Source organism: Gopherus evgoodei, chromosome 11 (genome assembly GCF_007399415.2).
Source record: "Gopherus evgoodei ecotype Sinaloan lineage chromosome 11, rGopEvg1_v1.p, whole genome shotgun sequence".
NCBI lineage: Eukaryota > Metazoa > Chordata > Testudines > Testudinidae > Gopherus > Gopherus evgoodei.
This window is the reverse complement of record NC_044332.1, coordinates 15,442,219-15,458,805: the sequence shown is the minus strand read 5'-3', so window position 1 is coordinate 15,458,805 and position 16,587 is coordinate 15,442,219. Positions and strand designations below refer to the sequence as shown.

General features: G+C 40.9%; 2 protein-coding genes across 5 annotated transcripts in view; both read right to left on the bottom strand.

Moving 5' to 3' along the window:
- Positions 1-7,167, bottom strand: part of KANSL1L (KAT8 regulatory NSL complex subunit 1 like) — a 108,029-nt gene extending 100,862 nt beyond the window's left edge. For 3 of the 4 annotated variants that reach the window (XR_004002650.1, XR_004002652.1, XM_030580476.1), the window contains exon 1: positions 7,106-7,167. The gene's annotated coding sequence lies outside the window, so the exon portion shown is untranslated. Of the gene's footprint in view, positions 1-8; positions 112-7,105 lie in introns of those variants that run through there. The other variant, XR_004002651.1, reaches the window with a different exon arrangement.
- A 1,315-nt stretch (positions 7,168-8,482) lies between these two features.
- The window catches only part of ACADL (acyl-CoA dehydrogenase long chain), a 31,435-nt gene continuing 23,330 nt past the window's right edge, over positions 8,483-16,587 (bottom strand). The window contains exons 10-11 of the mRNA XM_030580384.1: positions 14,768-14,854; positions 8,483-9,352 (exon numbers count right to left, since the gene is read on the bottom strand). Of these exons, the coding sequence (XP_030436244.1) occupies positions 9,259-9,352; positions 14,768-14,854 (181 nt within the window). The 3' untranslated portion in view covers positions 8,483-9,258. The remainder of the gene's footprint in view (positions 9,353-14,767; positions 14,855-16,587) is intronic.

Genomic DNA, 16,587 nt, shown 5'->3' with positions numbered 1-16,587 from the left:
CATCTCACCGTTCCTTTGTGCTCCCTCCCATCTATTTGTTGTCTCCACCTGTTGTCTTTCTTCTTATATGGTGTTGTACACTGCCTCGCATATTGAGACCCTGTTCAGGGGGCCCTTGGTGCTACCACGATAGGAATAAATAAATATTAAAATACAAGCTTTAGCTTTGGAGAATGAGATATTCTGTTGTCTACAGCTACTGTTAGTCCACTATAACCAGTGCCCTCCCCTGAGGAGGGTGCCTATAAATCCTGGCTGGGGCACAACAGAATGCCTGTTACAAGGGGCCGCCTGGGAGATGCACTGAATCAGAATCCAGGCTGTGATTTGGGCCCTGAATCTCCAGACTTGTCAACATTCTTAACGAAGGGCTGAGATGTGATTTCTCTACATTCTTCTTTTAGAACTACAACATTAAAATGTTTAAAAAGTAATTAGTCTTTACACCATTAAGTCTATCATAACAAAGCTTTTGTCAGACATAGCCTTTAATTTGAGGGCTTGGAAGATTAGGGTTTTTTCCTCCTTGTCACAGTTATTTCACATGCCTGTCAGGGAAAAGTGGAAAAGATGTAGATGGAGGTGCTAAAAGTTAAAGAAGGGGCAGAAGTCAGGATTCCTACAGAGTTTACAAGCCCCAAAGGGAGTCCCCACATTAGACCTTCTTTCAGCTCTGAGCAGAAGATTTCTTAGAAGGACATGGTCAACTTGAAATCTAGTCTATTTTATACAGCAAGTTTAAAGCAGTTTCAGCAACTATACCTTCCCCTGAATCCAGAACCTGCCGATTTGTGCAGTTCTATAATTACATCTTCCTTTTTTAAATAAAATATCCTTCTCCACCGCTATGAAATACCCATATAAAAACAGAAGGGAAATGGACTACACACAAAAAGCAAACACACCCAAAGTAAACAAACTGAAAAAACAAACAAATTTCATATATACCTATATACTCTAAGGTACTATTTGGAACAATATAGTACAAAATTTTCCACACAGGAATGTGATGTTTGAAACTGATCATGTCCCTTTAAACAACACATCCTTCCAGATGAGCTGCAAACTCCCTAAATTCCAACAAATACAATTCAAAATTTTTCATAGGTTTGGGAAAAAACAACACTGAAAACTCAAACTAATCCATCAAGGGTAACCAAAGTAGAGGAAGGCAATACTCCTGATGGAGAACAAAAAACAAAACAAAAAAACCCACAAAGAATTGGAGTTCCTGAAGCAAGCTGCTTGAGTTACAATGTGGTTAAAAATAGTAGAAATCTTTTTCAAAAGGAGAAAACACCTGATTTTTCAAACTGTCAAAGCTGATTGACACCAATAACCCTTCCACATGTTACAAAACATATAATATGATAGTCTGCTACAGCAGAAAATATTCAGGTTATTTGTTTTGTTTTTGTGCAGTCAGAATTATAAACCAGTATACTTCCAACCTTAACTATGGAGAGTTTAGTATCTCTCCATAACATGCACTGAAAACAAAGACAGCCTTGTCAGTGATATAGGACTGAAACAAAGCATCATCCACAAGACTAAACATTCTTCATTAAAACTCTCCTGAGCTCCACAAAAACTGCCCATTTTTCCTTTTGACAAGTTTGGGGTATTTTGTTGCATTCTGGCATCAAGTAGTAAAAATAATTTCACTCCACCCTCATTGGAAGCAAACTGCTATGGCCAAGCCCTTTGCTTCTGACAAAGAAGCAAGGACTGTAATATGATGTTTATGAAAAGGCTGAAATCTTACACTGGAAAGAGCTTTCTTGTCAAAGGCAATACTTTGTGAAGATATTTTTCCATTGTCTAATACTTTAGGTTTCCAAACTAGAGCAATAAAAATTTTACTAGACTAGCAAATAAGGTACTTTTAATTATTTGAAGTTCAACTTTCATTTAACTGTTGGTTTTTGACATTGAGAATCTGATATAAAAAATGTGAAAAGAAAGGAGTGGGAGAAAATTTTTGTTTAAAGAAACACAAAGTACCATATATGCACAGTAGCGCAACTAGTGTTTAAAGTGACTCTATGTTTATCCTCACTAGAGCCTTAATTACACAGTAAGATGTAGCCAGGAATTTCAGTTTTGTACCCAGCGTAAGTGCTCCATTTGAGCCACACCCTTGCACCTACTAAACACACACAAAATAATCTTTTAAAAAACTAATTATATGATCACTAATATTCTCCAATCCCCCTAAAAGTTACTGTTCTTCAATTCCTCCACACCCCACCAAATCCTACTTATTTTCAACTCCACTCTCACTTGTGTCTTATTTTCTCATTTTCTTTCCCCATCTTTTCCTTATTCCTTTACTTTTCTAATACATTCCTGACCTCTCTCTTTGAGATTCCCTAGGCGTTCTATTTTCAAATGTGTTTAAAGGGATGCATTCAAAAGGTAAGTAAAATGTCGTTTTGTTTACTAACATCATCTTGGATTATTAAAAATAAAGAACTTTTAAAATCTATTTACTTTTACATGTGGAAGATACTAGTTTATTTTGGGTATTTTTCTCAGAAGCAGCAATATAAGCAGACTGGTCTGTTTCACTTTTGTTTATAGCTACTTTCACTTTCTGATTCTCATGAACTTGCATAGTTCCACATGAGACTTTTGTTCCACATTTCAGGAAAACCTTCAAATAGAAATGTTTTACTGACTTTTTTTAAAATAAAAGCAATTTTCTATTCACAATGGAGTCCTGTAAACCCCATCTGTGCACTCCTACCCTTCCTCCCACATTTTGAAATCAAATTCTAAATTTTTAGACTCAAAGTAGCCTGCTTAAAGGGACACTATCAACTTGACAACTTCTTTTCTCTCCTTTGTACCTATCTTATTTACCAGTAACAGTTCATTATAACAAAGATTAAAGAAAAAATATTTTCAATTTACTTTTTAAATTGGCACTATTTAATGTATAGAAACTTACACTGTTTCTTCTACATGAGTTTGCATTTTAAAAAATCAGAAGGCATTTAAAAAAAATAGGAAAATGAGATTGTAAAAACAAAAATGTGCAGGGTAGGGCCTGGTGTAATATCAAAACCCATATTTAATACAATGTGGGAAATGAATAGAATTCAAGTTGATAGTGTCCCTAAGACTTGTTCCCGAAAATCATAATTCAAGCACTAGCTGCTTAATCACTAGGACTCCTTGCAGGAGTAGGGGTTTGCAGAAACCATGACTGAAGAGATGCTGGCCCCAACAGGATGTCCTGATTAAAGTTAGGCCATGGCTACACTCACACTTTACAGCGCTGCAACTTTCACGCTCAGGGGTGTGAAAAAACACACCCCTGAGCGCTGCAAGATACAGCGCTGCAAAGCGTCAGTGTAATCAGGGCGGCAGCGCTGGGAGCTGCACGCTACACCCGTAAGGGATGTGGTTTACATGCAGCGCTGGGAGAGCTCTCTCCCAGCGCTGCTGCACCGACTACACTCACACTTCAAAGTGCTGCCGCGGCAGCGCTCCCACAGCGCTGCCAGGGCAGCACTTTGAAATTCCAAATGTAGCCATACTCTTACAAAGGGCAAAGAGAAGTCCACACTTAAACCACTTGGGACTCTACACTGACCTAAAAGAAAAGGTATAATCCTGGCCAGCAGCTTTTGTTTTTTGTTCAGAAGCAGCATAATTAACTATATGAATATGTAAACATTTTACTATTTTGTTTTATTAGTAACTCTGAAAAACAGGGCAAAGTGGGGAGTCTCTGTGTTTCAACAGCTCTCACTGTGGTCAGTACTATACAGGGGAGCTGCAAACTCAAGCATTAAGTTCTCTCCAGAAGTTCTAAATCAAAAAATTACTCATCTTTGAAAAACATACACCTACAGTGGTCTCTCCGTGAACACAAAGGGAACTCAATTTACAACAGACCACCCACACTGTTTTAATTACACAAAACATCAAAAAGGACATACTTCAACTGGACCTCATTACTATTCATTTATGATAAATCCAGAACTCATTAAAAGCCCCGAATGGAGAAGATTTTTCTTCTTGTTCCTCAATGAAACTGAATCCAGGAGCACGTGTTATTCCAATATTTCAACATGTATCACCCCTCTATCAGTTAGTTCAGATGTTCTAATATTTAATATCCTACTATTTAATCATTTATTTGTAACAGAACATTTAATATAATTGATTTTTTTAATCTATCATGCTAAAATTAGGGGATGTTTTTGTATTAAATGGATCACTCAAGGCTCGGCATGTTGTACATATGTCTCTAATGTAAATATTTTATTTACTTCTAAGTACATTACAAGCTCCATAAAGAAACTGTATGTGATTATTTCAATTATCCCTTTGAATCAGTCAGCCTCTGAAGAGGTTCCATAAAATGTTTTTTAAACAAGACCAACTTAGTGCTTATTCTCTTCTTAACATGTGGAGACTTTATACTTGCAATTCTATTAACATCTATAGGAGTTCCCAATGTGGACCAATGGGATGAATAAGCCTTTAGGATGAACAGATCAGTCTTCTATGTTTATGAGCTTGCTCTCCTAGTGACATACATTTTCCAGTTTTATTGTTCAAGACGTTTCATGGTCAATATTTGGTCCTTTTAATAGGAGGCAGAATCTAATTAGACCAGGGGACTATTTCTGACTCCCCATATGACCACAGACAAGTTATGTACCTACATAGGTAACGGTATGTTCCTCACTGTAGTAACTAAGTGCTTTACACTCACTAATGGATTTTACCCTTAAAACACCCCTGTGAGATTGGGAAGCATCATTCCTGTTTTATAGAGGAAGAACTGAGCCACAGGGTAGATTAAATGACTTGGCTCAAGGTCACACAAGACATCTGCAAGGATTCTTGAGTCAGACTCCAGTGCCCTATCTACTGTTTTAGATTAGCCCACTCTCCCGCAAAAATGATCTGTGATTCTAGGTACATAACTTGTGATAGCCTGGGCCTGATTCTGAGATGTGCTGAGTACCCTAACCTCCAGATCAAGGCAATGGAATCTGATAATTAGGCTCAAAAGGGCCATAAAAAAAAAAAACCAAAAGGCTACTTTTGAAAATGTGGACCCAAACTTTGTGTTTCATTTTCTCAACCGGAAAACTAAAGCACTGCAACAATGTCTACTTTCTTCATTGTACTGTTGGGAGACTTGAAGTATCATGCACATCTAGTATGCTATGTAGTAATTAATACCTGGAGACCACTTTGAGTTCCTTGACTGGAAAGACCTATACAAGGACAATGTATTAATACCTCATCCAAGGCCTTGACAGAAACTGCAGTAAAAAACAGTCAAGCAAAGAATAATATTCATGGCAGGAGGGGACAAATCACAGAGGAAAGCAGAATAGCACAAAGACCCCACTGGAAACTACAAGGTGCACCTTCTTCTAAGATCCACACAAACTAAAAGCAAAAAACTGGCTCTGTATGTATGCAGATTCAATATTTTTCTTGTATAATCAAAGTAATAAGAAATGCACAAAGCAAACAGACTAAAAAGAGAAAAAAATCTACTTTATTTCAGTTAATCTTAGGTATTATCTGTAACTATACTAGATACGATTTTTCAGACAGAAGTGTGATTTTTCAGTATAGTATCTATCCCTTTAAGGAAGGAATACATCATCCTTCTCTACATTTTCCTAAACTGTGTTATTTTTAATCTACACTCTCCGACCTAGTCTAAAATAAATTCTCTTTTATCTGATTGTATCCAACTCTAGCCCATATCTGAAAGAGTTCATGTTTTAACTAGCATTTTCCTAATGGAAAAATTGGAATTTTGTAATGTTAAACAGTTTTATTTTTATCTCATCTGTAAATTCCAGCATTTAGGAACATAGGGAAAGAGCAAATGCAGCCCCCTCTTCAAAAACACTTTTCTCGGTAAAGTATCCCGCAAAGAAGTGACTCTTTTTCCACTCTCTATGAATTACTCCACATTCGACTCCAAAACATATTTTGAGTTTTACAGACCAAATGGGGATACCACTGTTTTCAAGAAGCTACATTTAAACACATTCCGTAATTGAATCAATCTGCATGTATTTGTTTGTTTTGCCTAAGAAAAGCCAGCCACCAGCCAACGTGAGAGGCAGGTTTTTTATTTCCTCCGCGGCGCGGGGCCTGTATTCCTCCACAGGGGCTCTGGCGGCAGGCTGCAATAGGTTTCCCATGGGGATAAAATGGCAAACAGTAGAGAGTGTTCAGCGGCGACGGGCAGGGCAGAGAACCAGACCCCCCTCCCCGGCTCCCAGCATTCAATCACACCCCGACCTCCCCAGCGCATTTCCCCCATCGCTAGGTACTGGGGTTTCCTCCTCGTTTGCTACGTGCATTGCAGCGCAGCAGCTACAAGCCTCTCGTGGCTTCCCCCACCCAGAGGAACCCCACTGCGCCCCTGCCTCCCCGCCCCCATCAGGACGTGTGGAAGGAGGCGGCAACCCCTGCGGGCGCGGAGCCCGGCCAGACGCCGGGGCTGCGGGAGCCAACCCCTCCCCCACCGCATCGCCGGCTGTTTGACGCCCCTCCCGGGAGAGGCCACGACTCCCAGCTGGGGGAAAAGCGAGGGCAACCAGGCTCGGACTGTCTGTGCTCACCCGCCTGGAACCGCCCCCTAGGCGCAGCACTGGCCCCGCCCACCAGCGCGTACAGGCTCTTCTCATTGGCCCCGCGCAGGCACAGCCCCCACCCAGACAAGCCCTTGGCCCCGCCCTGCCCAGCATCGAGGGAGAAAGGGGCGTGGCCTAGGCCGGGAGGGCGGGCGCGGCCCAGGGACAGCTCGAATACGCTCCACATTCCAGCTCCCTCGCTGCCCAGGCCCCGCCACCTCCCCTCAGCGCCAAAGCCCCGCCCCCGCCAAGAGGCCCCGCCCACAACCCGCCTCTGCCTGCCTTCGCCCGCCCGCTGTGGCCCCGCCCCCTCTCCGTTTAACACTGAGCCTGGCTCTGGGGCGCGCGAGGGTGGCTCGGCCGCGGGAATTAACCGCCTCTCGGAGCAGCTGCCAAGAGGCCGGCTGGGGATCTGTCCCCGCGGCCATGCCCGCCTCAGCTCCCCGCGCCTGCCCCGGAGCCACACGCACACTTGCCTGCTCGGTGGCTCCCCGTTTCGTCTTCTCCACGGCGGCGGCAGCCCCCGCCTCCACCTGGGCTGCGCTCTCCTCACTCTGAGCCGCTGTTTAACAGTCAGCTCCCAACTAAAGGCGGCGGGCGGAGGCGGGGAGTAGAACCAGCCAATCCGCAACGCGGTGGGTGGGGTTATGCAAAACTGGGGAGGGGGCGTGCCCTGCAGGAGGCGTGTGGAACGTCTGGGGGAGAGGGGGGCTCCAGGATTCTGTACTTAGCTGTGCCCCTGAGCGCCCCCAGCCGCTGCGAAGGGATAACCCCAGCACGTGCACCCACGGGGAGGGAGCCCATTTAGCAGCACCTGGACCTAGCCTTACATGCCACCCTTCCGCGCCCCCAGTAGTTGCAAGTTCCCTTGGAATCTCTCCTCACTTCATTCCTCCTACCACCCTCCAACACCTGCAAGAATCTTCCCTCTGTGTTTCTCCATTCCTGGAATAATAAAACGAGGGGGAGAGGAAAGGAGAGCAATAAACGTGCACCCCAGCATCTCTCTAGGAAAACTAGATTGTAGAGTGTGGCAAATGCAACTGCTAAGGTCACCAAGTTCACTTAAGTATGCATTGATACAGCCCTATCAACTTCCAGTAGATCTGCATTGCAAGGACATACACACTGTGACCAAGATGGAAATAATAAGGTACATGTTCATCCATTTGGTCAAGTTTTTGGTCCATCACCTTTATTTCTAGAATTTAATTAATGTAATGGCTGTGACTGACAGCCCTAGAAACAGAAATCTGTTAATCCAAACACTAATTTTAGCACAAACAGAAGCAGCCATAAGCTTTTCTTACTGCCCCAATGTTTTTCAATTCTAATATGACAAGTTCACCTCTAAAGTAAATGGGGTGATCAGTTTCCATTAAGTTCCTGGCTTCTCTTGCTAAAAATGCCAGTAAGCTTACCATTTATGGCAATGTCCCTTTAAACCATATTACAGAAACCATAATGCTACCACAGCTTATTTCTAAAAGATAACATCTGTAAAGTGCACAGTAGTCAAATCACTAATTACACATTTGGCTTAGCAAAAACCACAATTCTATAGTTGTGTAATTAGGCTAATTCAAAGCAAATATTTAAAAGCTATAAAGGCCTGTATTAGCAGCACACTCTACTCAGATACTAAACCTCCAACTGATGACTGCAGACTTACTGAGAATTGGCCAATAGGCCTTTTACAGAGGTATTCACATAGATTAACAACTATCAGATGAAGTGCTACACTGAACTAAAGTGTGCCCTTTCTGACAAACCATATCAAAATGGCACTAGGGCACTTCCATAGTTATTTTATAGTATTTGACTTTGATTTTTCAAGTAATGCAGAAAATTGATATTTTGCATTTTAAATTTTTATTAAGCGTATTTATACAAAATAAATACCTATTGAAATAAGGCACACTGAGTTTCATTGTAAAGCTTATTACATTTTTGTAATTCATTACAAAGCTCAAAAATGTAAGTCACTCACTCATTTGTTCTCATCATCATAGATGAATGCAATACAAAAAGCCAGATGATTACAGGAGGAAAATCTATTACATTCCCAAACAGATATATTATTAAATAGGGGTGGCAGTGAGTCAATGACAGGTCCAAGTTCTACAGTTACATTTAACACTGTAGTTCCAAAGTTGTGGTTTTGGTGTTTTGTTTTTTTAAACACCCCAGCTGTTGTTTATTTTCTAAGAAGAAAGTGGTTTCTTTGACAACCTGATGTGTTTAATTCTGAACAGTTAAGACTGGATTTAATATAATGACATTATGTTTCAAAGATTTCAAGTTAATTTGTAACATTCCAAAGTGATCATACTTTTCACTACCAATACATTTGATCTTCTTGCCTCAGATTTTTTTTTACTCAGTCAGAGAATTAGTCCTAGTGTTTTCCACCAGGAAAGAGACAGTTACAAGTTAATATTAATTAAATATTAGAGACCACAGATAAACTACAGTAACAAAATGTGATGTTTGTAACTACAATAGTTTTTTAACAATGGTACCTTTTCCTCAACACAACACAGTACTACTACTTGCATTCTGGTCCCTGATTTAATACTGTATTAATTGTGATAGGATTCAGGAAGCAGTCTCCAGCGTAGACATGTGCCTACTTGTCAATCACAATGTCTCTAGCAATGAGCTCTTTCATTATTTCATTGGTTCCACCATAGATTGGCTGGACACGAGAATCCACAAAAGCTCTGAAAAAGTGAGAAGCAGTGACAAAGTGAGTGGTTAGAAAAAGAGAGACTTCTTGAAAATAACCATATGAAATAATCTCTTAGTAACTGGGAAAATCTCTTTTTAAAGATCCGGCATATTTCAAGTGTGATATGTCTGCAGTGAAAACTCAGATCCCTCTTCCAAGATATTTTATTAATGAAAAAACAAAAAGCATAATACAATTATCATCCTGGGTTGCTCAGGTTGTGATCACTTGATTCAAATTCCAAATAAAAACTTGTGCTTTAATACTGACAAACTGCAACATGAGAATTATTCTGCTAGACAAGGGAAAAACATGAAGTGACTATAATCTAAGTTTAAGTGAAGAAAAAACACTTGACCCAGAAGCACATATGAGTTTGGCAGAGTTTCTTAAATTGAAATAGGGAAATTAGAATTTTACTCAATAGAAGTGTTCAAAATCCAACAAGTCCAACTCTAGTAACTTTCACTAATAAATAAAAAAATATAATTGAATATACTTGCTGATACCCTATATGTAGGCCCCTACCAAATTCACAGTCCATTTTGATCAATGTCATGGTCATAGGATTTTAAAAATCGTAAATTGCATGATTTCAGCTATTTAAATCTGAAATTTCACAGTGTTGTAATTGTAGGGATCTTGACCCAAAAAGGAATTGTGTGGGGGTCACAAGGTTATTGGGGGGGGGCCCTGTGGTACTGCTACCCTTACTTCTGTGCTGCTGCTGGCGACAGTGCTGCCTTCAGAGCTAAGCAGCTGGAGAGCAGTGGCTGCTGACCGGGAACGCTGCTGCCTTCAGAGATGGGCCCTCAGTAAGCAGCTGCCATTCTACGCTGGCATCTCTGAACTCAGCACAGAAGAAAGGGTAGCAATACCGTGACTCCCCTAAAATAATCTTGTGACCCCCCCTCCCCGCAACTCCCTTTTGGGTCAGGACCCCCAATCTGAGAAACTCTGGTCTTCCCTATGAAATCTGTATAGTATAGGGTAAAAGCACACAAAAGAACAGATTTCACCCTCCGGGATGCGTTTTTCATGGCTGTGAATTTGGTAGCGCCCTACCTATATGCCTTGATAACATGGCAGTTAAAATGAGCCCATCTTTATGTTGTAAAAAGATTACAAGTGACTTCAATACAAATTGCTCTTTTAAAAATGGCATATCATTCCTTTTTATAGTGGTAAATGATTTCACAGAAAAAAATATCCTCTGAGGGAGTTAAGTTTGTATATATCTAGACATTACTTAAGGGGTAAGACAAACTGAATATTGCTGTTGTCTTTAAAATGTTCATTCTTGGTACAAACAGATATTAGAAATCCTGGAAATTAAAAAGTATGGAAATCTATAAATAAAATAAATCAAACCACTGTCCTATCCTCTGCCAACCTTCCATTTTGCATGCAAGATGGACGCAATATGATTAAAGACTTTTCATGAAGTTGGTCTTAATAAAGACTAATTTATAATTTGAGGCTGGACATCTTAAATCCACTGTACTTGCAGTTAGTTTTTGGGGCAGAGAAACTCCAGAGAAAACAACATTAATTCTAGAAATATGTCTGACACAAATGTTATCACCTGCTACCCTGCAATCCCCTGCTGCGTAACACGCCTTATTTTGATTCATAAGAACCATGTATGGTTGCTGCTTGCCTATCCCAAGTCTCTGAGAGTAAGAGCATGCTTACATTTGAAACCTTGTTCATCTCTGGGGAAGGGTCCCAAACTTGTCACTTGTGGTTAAATATTTTTTCCCACTATTTGCTATGTTTCTTTTCCATACGCTGCCTTGCAAAGTTCTATTTTATTATTTTTTATGCCCCCCATTCTTTTTTAATTCAAAATAATCTCTTTTATAGTCTAGGAGCAATACCTGCTGGTGTTTGCTCACCCTTTCCCAATTCTTTTATCATTTCCTCCCTTCTCCATTTTCAGTTAATTTAGTGCTCGATTAACAGCGCTGGAGACTGAAACCCTTCATTTATACACAGCACATGTACAACATACGAATTGTAAGCTCGCCCACATTTACTAGTGTGCCTCTGTGCCCTGAGAAAGAGACCATCTCTAGGTCCAAGGTAGTAATTTAGGTTCCATACTCATTGAATCCATTCCCTGCTGACAGGGCTTCTAATTGTGCGGTGGGTTCTTTCTGAGAGGTGAACATTTGCCCACTAGGAAATGAACTGAAATTATCAATTCATTTCACACAGGCCACTGAACAGGTATCTGATGACTATAGCTTTGAATCACTACTAACTTCAACTTCATTTGAACTGGTGACTGAATCAACAATGAAAGGCTCTTGATCCCCAAGCCATCCAGTTCCCTTTTCCGTATCCTCCCAGTGGGTTGGGGACTGAGCTGTGCTCCTGAGCATACTATAGTCTGAGTAGCAGCATAGGGAAATGGATAAGAATTCTTGCTAATTTCATCCTGTGAAGCACTAAACACAACATCTCAACCACAACTCCCCACAAAGTAATTTTAAAATTCAGTATCCAGGAAAATGTAAGACTCCCACAGCCCAGCAACATTTAAAAATCCACACTAAGGGTATGTCTACACTATGGGATTATTCCAATTTTACATAAACCGGTTTTCTAAAACAGATTGTATAAAGTCAAGTGCACGCGGCTACACTAAGCACATTAATTTGGCGGTGTGCGTCCATGTACCGAGGCTAGCGTCAATTTCTGGAGCGTTGCACTGTGGGTAGCTATCCCATAGTTCCCGCAGTGTCCCCCGCCCATTGGAATTCTGGGTTGAGATCCCAATGCATGATGGGGCAAAAACAGTGTCACAGGTGATTCCGGGTAAATGTCGTCACTCAATCCTTCCTCCGTGAAAGCAACAGCAGACAATCATTTCATGCCCTTTTTCCCTGGATTTCCCTGGCAGACGCCATAGCATGGCAACCATGGAGCCTGTTTTGCCTTGTCACTGTCACCGTATGTGTACTGGATGTCGCTGACAGAGGTGGTACTGCAGTGCTACGCAGCAGCATTCATTTGCCTTTGCAAGGTAGCAGAGATGGTTACCATCCCTGTTGCACCGTCTGCCATTGTAAATTGGCGATGAGATGACGGTTATCAATCATTTTGTACCGTCTGCTGCTGTCATAGGTTCTCCTTGCTGGCCTCGCTGAGGTCGGCCAGGGGCGCATGGACAAAAATGGGTCTGACTCACCGGGTCATTCCCTTCTTTATGTTTTGTCTAAAAATAGAGTCAGTCCTGCCTAGAATATGGGGCAAGTCTACTAGAAAGTCAGACAGCACAGCCACTCTGGGTCAGAGCCCCAGAGATCCCACAGAAATGATGAGTTCCATGCCATTCTAGGGGGTGCCCCTGCAACAAACCCACTCGTTGCTTCCCTCATCCCACAACCGTCCTGGGCTACCATTGCAATGTCCTCCCATTTGTGTGATGAAGTAATAAAGAATGCAGGAATAACAAACATTGACTTTTTAGCGAGATAAAATGAGGGGGAGTCAGCCTCTAGCTGCTATGATAGTTCAGGCAGGACATTAAAGGGTCGGGGGGAGAGGATCGCAGCCACCTGCTGCTATGATAGTCCAGGGAGTACAGAATCTTTTCTTTAGACACAAAAGGGGGAGGGGGGCTGATGGAGCTCAGGCTCCAGCTGCTATGATGAGGACAGTTACCCAGCATTTTGTACTGTCTGCCAGGAAGGACAGGGAGTCATTCCCGTTTTTACACAGGCGCCCCCAACCGATCTCACCAAGGCCAGCCAGGAGCACTCACGGGCTGATGACAGTTTTCCAGCATTTTATCCCGTCTGCCATCAGGAAAGGAAGGGGAGGGGATGCTGCTGTTCATCGCCGCATCACCGCGTCTACCAGCAGCATGCAGTGGACATACGGTGACATTGAAAAATGGCAAGAAACGATTTTTTCCCCTTTTCTTTCACCGGGGGGGGGGGGGGGGGAGTAAATTGACGAGATATACCCTGAACCACCCCAGACAATGTTTTTGACCCTTCAGCCATTGAGAGCTCAGCCAAGAATGCAAATGCTTTTCGGAGACTGCGGGATAGCTGGAGTCCTCAGTATTCCCTCCATGAGTGTCCATTTGATTCTTTGGCTTTCTGTTACGCTTGTCACGCAGCACTGTGCCGAGTCCCTGCTGTGGCCTCTATCTATCATAGCCTGGAGATTTTTTCAAATGCTTTGTCATTTCGTCTTCTGTAACGGAGCTCTGACAGAACAGATTTGTCTCCCCATACAGCGATCAGATCCAGTATCTCCCGTGCGGTCCATGCTGGAGCTCTTTTTGGATTTGGGACTGCATCGCCACCTGCGCTGATCAGAGCTCCACTCTGGCCAAACAGGATATGAAATTCAAAAGTTCGTGGGGCTTTTCCTGTCTACCTGGCCAGTGCATCTGAGTTCAGATTGCTTCCAGAGCGGTCACAATGGTGCACTGTGGGATACCTCCCGGAGGCCAATACCGTCGATTTGCAGCCACACTAACCCTAATCCGACATGGCAATACCAATTTCAGCGCTACTCTTCTTGTCAGGGAGGAGTACAGAAACCGGTTTAAAGAGCCCTTTATATCGATATAAAGGGCCTCGTTGTGTGGACGGGTGCAAGGTTAAATAGGTTTAACGCTGCTAAATTCGGTTTAAACGCGTAGTGTAGACCAGGCCTTAGATAGTTACTACCAGTACATTAACAACAGGGGCCCTACAAACCTGCATAGGGGTTGCTAGATATGCCGATATTATAATGGAGCTCAGTGTACTTTAGAGTTGCTATTTACTCACAAAGGATGGAACAATCATTTCAAAATGTGAACAGGCTACTATGCACAATAATAAAAAGTATCAGGGGGTAGCCATGTTAATCTGTATCCAAAAAAAGAGAACAAGGAGACCAGTGGCGCCTTAAAGACTAACAGATTTATTTGGGCATAAGCTTTCGTGGGTAAAAAACTTCATTTCTTCATATGCCACCGGTCTCCTTGTTGTTGTTTTTTTAAAGAGAAAAAAGTTACCTTAAAGCAGCATTAACAGGGTAAAATGTTATTAAAGGGACAACAACTTGAAATCAGGTCAGTTTAATAAAACAGAAGTAATTTCTGACAATTTATCTGCCCTAAAGTCCTGCCACTTTTGAGGGGTTTGCTATGAGCCTTTTTAATTACTCTCTCCACTTTTTGCTGTGGAAAGATACAAACAGGAAAAGCTGCCTAACTGATTGTATAGGGAAAATAGTAAAACCAACTACACAAAGGCATTTCCTTTACATGTATTGCTAAACTGCTTTGTATTATTAGCGATTGGTTTCTCCCAGTTTACAAATACATATGAAGAAAATGCTGCATTTTACTTTGCTGTATGTCTTTCATAATTCAGCACTGAAATATTATACCTACTTTGCAATCGGATACTCCCACATGTACCCCCATCCTCCATGGAGTTGTACACACTGAGTAGCCACGCTGTTTTGGAGATCAGAAGCCCTAAAATGGCAAGAACAGAAGTTTGGTTTTGAAGCATTATGCTACTAAATCTATAAAGTAAAACAAACATTTAACTATCAAATTTTTTTACACATAATAACCATATCCAGAATGTTAGGAATTACCATGATGAACTGTGATGAAGTTTGTTCTTTTTATAAAGAGGACCAGAAAGAAGCAGTAATTGGCAAATGTTTTAACTTTGGCTTTTCGTATAGAACTTTCACAAAGGAGGGCTTTCAAATACAGAAAAGTTTGTTTACATTTCGCTTATTCATGTTGTATATGCCAATCAAAGAGATTTATTTTTTAAAACAGTGGGTGTTCTTCCCCTGTTGAATCCTTCATAATGTTTCTTGTTCACAGCCTTTTTCCTTTGGCAACATACTAGGATACTCTCTGTACACCAATAATACCTGGTGATGCCTTTTTTTAAAATGCTAAGAATCTCTATATTGCATTTTTTAATATAAATGCTGACTAATAAATGCTCCAAGTATTTCCCCCCCTACCCTACATTTAGCTGTCTCTATAATGTTAATTTTTGTGGACTTTCCTAGCAGAATTTGATACACTTTTTTTATCCTAGACAGCATGGGCTTTATATAACTTGTTTCCTGCATTTTCTCTTTTAAAAGACTGCATGCTTGCAGTTATATCAAAAACTCAAACATAAATTTTATAAAACCGCTCAGGATTTTGACTGCACTTTGGGATTAAGCTAAAGGTAATAGCTAGGTCATCGAAGAGAATACTGTTCAAACAAGAAACTTCAACAATAGCAAAAAATATGAAAAAATGATTAGTCAAGTTAATTTCCTTTTCATAAGAGTACATAAAAGTTCTCTCTTCTCAAGCACGCTCCACTGCCAAGCTCTCTCTTGAATTATATTACACCACATTTAACCTTAAAATGATGTCTTGATGAAACTAGCCAGTCTAAATAGATTTTCAGATTAATTCAAATACTATAACTGTATCATCACAATAAAATCAATGTCTTTCAACAGAAATCAGCAGCAAAGATGTATAATGCTTTCCAAAAATTTACCTAATTTAACCAAGCATCTACCTCAAAAATAGTAAATTTCAGTTGAAAGAAAGAAAGAATATATTACCGTATAGTCAAATGAAGTGCAGTACACTGGTACTAGAGAAAGAAGCAGTTTCTCTGTTCAAGCAATTTTTAAACCCATTCAAGCTCTGTGGAAAAGTTACAGAAATTCTACTACCTATATGGACAAGGACACTAAATATTATAGGCATAGGAATTTTGGTGATTTTGCAAGTTTCTTGCTTTGGAAAAATCAATTGATGAAAGTATTTACGCTGGCATTAGTTACATCCTCCTCCACAAAGCTGAATGCTTGTGCTTCTGTACCAGGTATTTCAATGTAATCCTTGCCAAGAAACACTCAATCAAAATCTTTCCTTTTAATGTAAATGTTCTATCTGGATTCCGTGGAATTTTATGTACAATTTTTTTTAAAGGATTAAAACTTGTACATTTTCTGCAAATGTTCTGTCACTTTCTAGTCTTCATTTTTTCCCCAATTTTGCAGTTAACTTAATCTGGCACCAGGACAAATGTATTACCTTAGATGTTTCTACTTGTCTAACTTTGTCTGGTTAAATGCAAGTTAATAAATAACTGCAAAAAAAGTTCCTGGGGCTTTTTCTGTCCAATTAAAAAATGGAACTACGAAAGGAAGAATAGCTCAATCTCAGCAACA